This window comes from Brienomyrus brachyistius, chromosome 13, assembly GCF_023856365.1.
Source record: "Brienomyrus brachyistius isolate T26 chromosome 13, BBRACH_0.4, whole genome shotgun sequence".
In the NCBI taxonomy this organism is placed as follows: Eukaryota; Metazoa; Chordata; class Actinopteri; order Osteoglossiformes; family Mormyridae; genus Brienomyrus; species Brienomyrus brachyistius.
The window spans coordinates 15,408,825-15,416,711 of record NC_064545.1 but is presented as its reverse complement, the minus strand read 5'-3'; the positions used below and the strand labels follow the sequence as shown (position 1 = coordinate 15,416,711).

At 52.0% G+C, this 7,887-nt stretch overlaps 1 protein-coding gene across 4 annotated transcripts in view; it reads right to left on the bottom strand.

Annotated features, from left to right (window-relative positions):
* The window catches only part of LOC125706317 (SH2 domain-containing adapter protein F-like), a 50,905-nt gene continuing 43,018 nt past the window's right edge, over positions 1–7,887 (bottom strand). For all 4 annotated transcript variants that reach the window (XM_048972964.1, XM_048972966.1, XM_048972965.1 and 1 more), the window contains 3 exons: positions 5,164–5,338; positions 4,842–4,961; positions 1–2,825 (listed from right to left, as the gene is read on the bottom strand). In XM_048972964.1, the coding sequence (XP_048828921.1) occupies positions 2,639–2,825; positions 4,842–4,961; positions 5,164–5,338 (482 nt within the window). In that variant the 3' untranslated portion in view covers positions 1–2,638. The remainder of the gene's footprint in view (positions 2,826–4,841; positions 4,962–5,163; positions 5,339–7,887) is intronic.

Sequence of the window (7,887 nt, the reverse complement as noted above, 5' to 3'; positions counted from 1 at the left end):
CAGAGACTCATAAACTCCACTTTATTTCCCACAGTCGTTACATTTCGATACCAGGAAATCCCCATACAATACATTCATTATATACATTTGGCAAAGAGGAACTATACGGATCAGCCTGATTAGTGCATATATGGGGGGGAGGACACGAGGAGGTCAATCGCACCCCCGCAAGATGGCAGACACACAGGGGTGCGGCTGGGCTGACACCCCGCCTCCCCTGAGGCTGCCAGCAAGCCATTCTGCCGTCTCGGGTTCCCGCCAAGCACCACAAGTCCGGTAGCTTCTGAGGGGACGAGAAACTGCATAATTACGAAACATGCTGTATCTCCCATGAGCGTGTTCACGTTCGGGAGCATTTTTCTAGTTTCAATTGTCACTTATTGACACGTAATCGCAGTTCCTGTGATTTCCCAAAGGTTCCACGTGTCTGCTCCATGTCAGCAAACTGCATCGTCTCTCCCGCTGATTCCATGGCTTGATGAGCAGCCCCCATTTGCCCCGTGTCATTTGGGAAGGAAACTTGAAAAATATCCTACTGAACAGAAGTGGGTCATTGATGTTTGCAACTCGCTGGCCCAGCAGAGGGAGCCACACTGTCCTACTGGCCGGAGGTGCCCTCATAGCACTGGGGTATCTGTCACGCCCAGCATTCACGCACGGCCATGTCACGGTGTGAGCTGAATGATCATAATTCATGCTGCCATGGCGACCTCCTTTAAATAGATGTTATTGATGACTAGTAACCGAGGTAACGCTAATATAAGTGGCTGTACCATAACAAAACAAGCACATAAACTTAGTGACAGAAGAAGGGGAGTCTCAGAGCCTTGGATGATATGGGTAAAGGGAATCCAGGACAGGAACCAGTTTTACACGTGCCAGCAGTTTTACATAATTATCAGCCAGTCGACGGACTATCCTTTCGTCCACAGAGAGCCTCGGGTCTCTGGAGAGAAATGGTACAGCAGCTTAAACACATGAATGCGGAGAAATCAGCTCACCACTGCGAGCCCTAGAGTAGGTGTCGTTCATCACTGCCGATGTCGCACAGGCCGCTGAGCACATGACCCAGCACGCGACATGGCACAACGGCAGAACTGCACAGCAATTACTAGTGTTGATCATGTTCAAAAGTGTCTGTGTGGGTAAAATCCAGTGCTCGGCTACATTATGGTATGTACGCAGAAAAACGGGCATGATGAAATAAACTACCTGTGCATTTTCTGACTTTCCACCAGTCAAACTAATGCAGGGATTCTGTAATTAAATGGTGAAGTGGCAAAACACCAAGTCAGATTCGAACACTGCGACTGGGACTTGACTTTGGATGAGAGGAAGATCAAATTATTGTATTCAGACCTGGATAAAAAGGATCTGTGAGAATTACCCGCAATGCACTGCAGCTGTACCATAAGTATGTCAGAGCAAACTGCAAGGCAGCAAGGCAGTAACCCAACTGCAGTTCACGAACTAACCACGGCTACCTCGGCTAATGGCGCTTAAGTGGTGTTTGATTAGCTTCAGGCAAAATCGTTTTCAGTAAAACTTTTTTGAAAGATGAGATGGGAATTGAGATCTATACCTTGTAACCCCACCGCACATATTGATTCATAGGTGGGTGAATAAAATTGATCGCTTTTTCCTGAGGTAGATAATGCATGTGTGTTTGAGCCGCTCTAATTTCAAGCAATCGCAGGTTGGAGAATTCAACGGTAATTTCACTCTTTGAGACGGGTCCATCACTCTTAAACAATGGAGAAGAATCGCAGAGGAGGCATATTTCATCTGGGCTGGATGGCAAGAGACGCAGGCGGGGAGGGGCAGGACCTGCAGAGGGGGCCGTCACCATCCCGGCTGCAGAGCTACAGCTGCGCGGCTGGAGTTTGCCGGACAGCAGCAGGATAGTGATCGGCACCAAACATGGAGGGCTGGCAGGTCAGAGGGGGTCGTGTCTGCACATCTCCCAGGCTTCACAGAACATCTCCGACACCACATTCAGTGCAGGAACCCAGTCCTTCAGGATTACAGCTTCTGAACACAATTTTACATCACAATACAATTAATTTACAATTAACTTATATATCAATATCTCAGGCAAAGTCTGTCAATAGGAATGTGTACTGAGGATAGAAACCATCTGAAATATACTCCCCGGTATCTGCTTTTCACTGAGATTTAAACGCCGCTTCCACAAACCCCCTCTTCTGACAGACGTAGATGCTTCCTTTTTAAGGACCACGTGGAGTAACGACCATAAAGGAACAAACGACACATTTAATTGCATATAACCCTAAACAACAAGGAGTAGCTCAGTTCACATCGTCGGTTTCTTTTTAGTTCTCCATAATTTATATAGCTTCTTGCAAAATAAACGTTTCTTGATGGTGTTGACCTCTGGGGGTGTTCATCTACTTAGCTGGTGATGATAGTCCCCCCCCCCAGGGGGGTCAGAGAATGAACCTGTGGAAATGTCATAAAGGGTGGGGGAGAAGGGCGGCATCTCACACAAAAGCACAGGGGCGACCTCATCCTCTGACCTTTGACCCTTTGCCCTCACAAGCTGCCTGTTAATCCACACCTGGGTAGCCAGCAATCGAGTGGGCACGAGAGCCCCCCCTTAAAAGGAGGGTCGCCGGCGCTACAGCGTCCTGATGGCCACAGGGTACAGCAGGGACATGTGCTCGGCGCCTTTGATGGGAAGCTTGCGGCTGGAATAGAAGTGGATGATCTCGGGGACGCTGTCGAAGGGGCCGCCGTTCTGGCCCAGGACGAACTTGTTGTCTTTGGTTCGGGACAGTTTCATGTGCATGAACCCCTGGCTGCTCCTGTCAGAAAAACAGAGGGGTCAGGAAGTCGCTTATCCAGCGCAGTGACCCACCCTTGACATGCAACAATGGTGATCTGGAAACCGTGTGAAATGGTGACGCCCCTGCAACCTGGTGTTTCACTCTTGACATCCTTCAGTATCCAAGGTGGATCCCAAACCTGGAGCTGAAACAGGCATATGTGCCATTCTAAGGCGAATCTACATCCATCCCAGCCAAGGGAACAAACTGCCATCACTGACAGGTAAATCCACGAGCTGGACAGGCCAGCCGGCACACATCAGAGGACAAATGGCCATTTCCTGACAGGCAGATCTGTGCCATGATTGGGCAGAGTGACCGGGCCGCTGCAGCCCGAATCCAGCACTCTTAATGGACGCCTGAAGAGTTGCGTGGTAATTACAGGCGAGAAATAAATCCTGCTGAGATATTCATACAATACTTATAGGCTGTCTGAAATGGGCATGTTTTTTATGCCATTAGACAGGCTTCAAATCCCCGCTAATTACTGTGGGAATCAGTCCGTGTGCATCTCATTCCCGCTGTCAGCACTGAGCTGCTGTAACACACACTGATTTTTCCTCCCATCTACAGGAGCGGTGCTCCATTCCACGAGCTCCTATTCGCGGCCGCCTTTTTTCATTTTGCCGTTGTCAAAAGGCACTTGAGTGTCATGTAATCCCTGATCAAATCCTCTTGCGTCGAAAGGCCTCCAGTAAACAAGCCAAGAATGATGGGTACAAATTAAAAGCTGTATGAGCGCTAATGACCGTCTCTGTAGGGTATGACTGGTATGTTTGTGTTATCGCCCTGCATTCCTCCACATCCTCTGTATAACATGTCAACTTAGCCATTCTGAAAGAGAGAGGTTAAGCTCAGGGTTAAGCTCAGGGTTAAGCTCAGGGTTAAGCTCAGGGTTAAGCTCGCTTCCCGTCTCCAGCTACCATGGGCTGGAGAACATGACCACGGTAGAGTCCTCAGATAGGGCTCCCAGCTCAGTGCCTGTTAATAAGTCTGTCACTGTCACAAAGAGGTATTAAAACAGACAGCTGACAGAGGCTTTTGACGTTTAATCATAGCTGCCAACTTGCCATCTAAAAGAAGAGAAATTACCAAAGAGGACAGTTGGCAGATTTCACTATAAATAGGAGCATGAGTTAGGGAGAGTGCGCATCTCTGATGTGCGAGTCATAAATTAAAGTAACTTGAAAATACTTACAGCAGCAACACTTTTGTTACAAAGGCAGGGGGCATAAATAAAGGTTTTGCAGCTATAAAAATAAAGGCTCTGAGGGGACGTGTGAGACCCGGCGACGATCTGACAGCTTACATAACGAGCGAGTTTCCCTCATGAACAGCCCGGGACAGAACAGCAGCTGAGGCTACAGTCTCGCAGCGCACATTCCTCCAGGATACTCCATACCATTACGGGATGCAGGCTCACTGAACTCTGTATCCCTGGGGGTCTAGCAAGTCCGGCCAAAATGTCATCGCATTTCAGGTGACACCAGAACTGACCCTGCTGTCTAAGGTCCCTGACTGTGGGAAGTGACTCCGATGCGGGCTGACAGACAACAGGGTCAGCCTCCGCTAATCAGGCCACCCTTCAAGCCACAGCAGCCAGGACGGGCCAGGGAACGATGACAAATGGGCATTTTTATGCCCCCTTCTCTTCTCCCATGATTCAGAGGATTAATGGCAAAGGATGACGTGGGGGCCCCCATGAACAAGGACGGCCCCCACCCCACTGCCCTAACCTGCTGTTACCAGACCCACCCCTGCCCAGCTTCCTGACAGCTGTCCGGGTTGAAGGCCACGGCTGAGAACTCGCTCATCGAGACGCTCCCATCTGTCAAACTGCCCCTCCTTGTCAGACATCACCTCACCCGGCACTCAGGCTCGCAGAGCTGCCTCCCCCGCAGAGAGAACCGTGACACGTACAGCCACCCTGCCCTTATTGGCCGGGAAGGTGGAGCCAACCCCTGGGCTGGTCATGTGACCAGGAGAGGGCCTTACTTGAGGGAGAGGGAGAAGTCGTTCTTGCTGGTCTCGCTGTTCCTGACCAGGTAGCTGGCCTCCTTGCACAGTCTCAGCAGGGACTCGGCGTCGATCCGGCTGATGGCCCCGTGGTACCAGCTGTGGGATTCGGAGCACACCAATATCGGAGGGAAAGGTAAAGCTCCCAGGGCCCCCAGTGAATGCCAGCTCCTCCTTCCAGATTAGTAGCATGTACAACCCAGCATGGCGCCCAGGCTATCCATCAGCTACATCACATAAACCAATAACCACCCACTGGGCAACGTGATCTGAGAATGAATGAGTACAAGGGTGTACTCACAACTGTCTCTCCAGGGGCAAGGAGGGGTCGATACGCTCGCCGAGGATGGGGGGGCACTGGTCCAGCGAGCCCAGCTTGGTGTTCACCAGGCAGCCGCTGGAGTGTCTCTGCAGAGGACGCACCTTGGTGTCCTTGCTGGGGGAAGGCTGGGGTTTCTCAACGCCGTCAAACTGCACTGTAGAGGAGGAGTGAGGCAGGCTGGGTTTGCAAGGAAGCACTGGCCCGCAGTGCGTCACCGCCAGACGCCTTTAACCAGCCGTGTATTCCAGGGGCAGGGCACATTACAGGGATCTGCAGTGATGCTGCTTTCTAGATGAGGGGTTCAGCCTTAAACGAGTGAATGAAATGAATGTAGCTGTGGAATGAGAAGAGCCCCACCCCCAGCAGCCCCACACAAAATGACCATGATGTCATCGCGTCTCAGACGTCTGAGCACGAGGCAACGAGGCAGAACTGCCTCAACCACTGTTATCAGCCATGTCAGTTGAGTGAGCGAGCAGAAAGACCATGGGGTGGGATAATCCTGGGGGGGGTGGGATAATCCTGGGGGGGGGGGGGCAGGAGACTTGGACCCAGGCCTTTCCAGGACCCCTAGGCAGACCTTAATTTTGGAGGCCCCCCTACAAAGAAAGCTGATGATCTTTTCACTTTGTCTGCAAGGCCGGTAATTTGAGAAGGGGCCAGCAGGAGAAAAGAGCCTCACCCATGGAGGGTCTATGGGGGCTGCTCGTTGTGAGTGGTGTGCTGTACATCACTCCGTACAGTAGGTGGCAGCAGTATGCGCACTGGTGTCCCATGGTAATAATGAAGAGGCGGCAAGTGACAGGAATCATAGCAGTAACTGTGGATGGAGGTGTAGAAGAAATCTGGAAACCTCAGAAGCCTCAGGTATTTTCCGAGATTTTCATTAGGTAATTTATAATGCTGTTACTATCAATTATAAATTTGATAATGCAGTTCATTAGATTAGAGGTAGGATGGAGAAAGTACTATGAGAGACAGGAGCCTCGATGACCTTTATTTTGATTTTTTATTTTGACCTTTATTTTTCTAACTGGAACCACCATTGCAAGAGTGCCACGGTGAGAGAGTCACTGCGAGGGAGCCACGGTGAGAGAGTCAGGGTGAGGGAGCCACTGCGAGGGAGCCACAGTGAGAGAGTCAGGGTGAGGGAGCCACTGCGAGGGAGCCACAGTGAGAGAGTCAGGGTGAGGGAGCCATGGTGAGAGAGTCAGGGTGAGGGAGCCACTGCGAGGGAGCCACAGTGAGAGAGTCAGGGTGAGGGAGCCACTGCGAGGGAGCCACAGTGAGAGAGTCAGGGTGAGGGAGCCACTGCGAGGGAGCCACAGTGAGAGAGTCAGGGTGAGGGAGCCACTGCGAGGGAGCCACGGTGAGAGAGTCAGGGTGAGGGAGCCACTGCGAGGGAGCCACAGTGAGAGAGTCAGGGTGAGGGAGCCACTGCGAGGGAGCCACAGTGAGAGAGTCAGGGTGAGGGAGCCATGGTGAGAGAGTCAGGGTGAGGGAGCCACTGCGAGGGAGCCACAGTGAGAGAGTCAGGGTGAGGGAGCCACTGCGAGGGAGCCACAGTGAGAGAGTCAGGGTGAGGGAGCCACTGCGAGGGAGCCACAGTGAGAGAGTCAGGGTGAGGGAGCCACTGCGAGGGAGCCACGGTGAGAGAGTCAGGGTGAGGGAGCCACTGCGAGGGAGCCACAGTGAGAGAGTCAGGGTGAGGGAGCCACTGCGAGGGAGCCACAGTGAGAGAGTCAGGGTGAGGGAGCCACTGCGAGGGAGCCACAGTGAGAGAGTCAGGGTGAGGGAGCCACTGCGAGGGAGCCACGGTGAGAGAGTCAGGGTGAGGGAGCCACTGCGAGGGAGCCACAGTGAGAGAGTCAGGGTGAGGGAGCCACTGCGAGGGAGCCACAGTGAGAGAGTCAGGGTGAGGGAGCCACTGCGAGGGAGCCCCACATTTTCCGGCCGCATACTCTTAGGTAATTTCAGCCTTAAGCAACTGTCTATCCTGCCTATAGCTGGTGCTGGTCATGTATATAATATAATTTTCTTTGTGACTCTGTCTGGGCACCCTAGTGCCAATTCGAGCCCTCGGCACAGGTCTGGGCTGCGCTGACTCAAAGCCACGTAAGGTCTTCCGTATCCATGACTCCAGTTTGATCATAAGAGGAGCACAAGCCTGATTTTACCAATCACCTGACCAAACGTGAGCACAGCAGTCTCCCTGTATGTCCTTGTGTGAGGGCTTTTACACCTGACAGCGGCACACCAGAGAATATCATGGGTTTTCATGCCGCCCAGCCCTTGCTCTCCTCCACACTTTAATGGAGCATGGTATTCAGAGTACTTCACTGCGCTCGCTCAGCAAAGCCATTACGGACAGGCCCTCCAATCAAAGCACGTCCATTCAGGGCTGAGCTCATGGACCTCGCCGATTTCTCTGACAGTCAGAGTAATGCCAGCACTCAGCATACCCATCCCAGGGTTTTTTTCTGATTGAGTGAAAATGGTGTGTCGATTCATGAGTAACCAACAGCAGGAAAACTCACAGGAACTGTAACTGAGAAACTGCTAACTTCAGATAAAATGTTCTGGGAGTTCTGCGTTGTAAGGGGAAGCAGAGTAAACGCTGGCAGGTGCGGTTTTCAAAGAGAACTTTCAGGCCTCCTATCTGCTGCTCGATATACACAAAGCTCACAGCTGGGTAACGTGGAG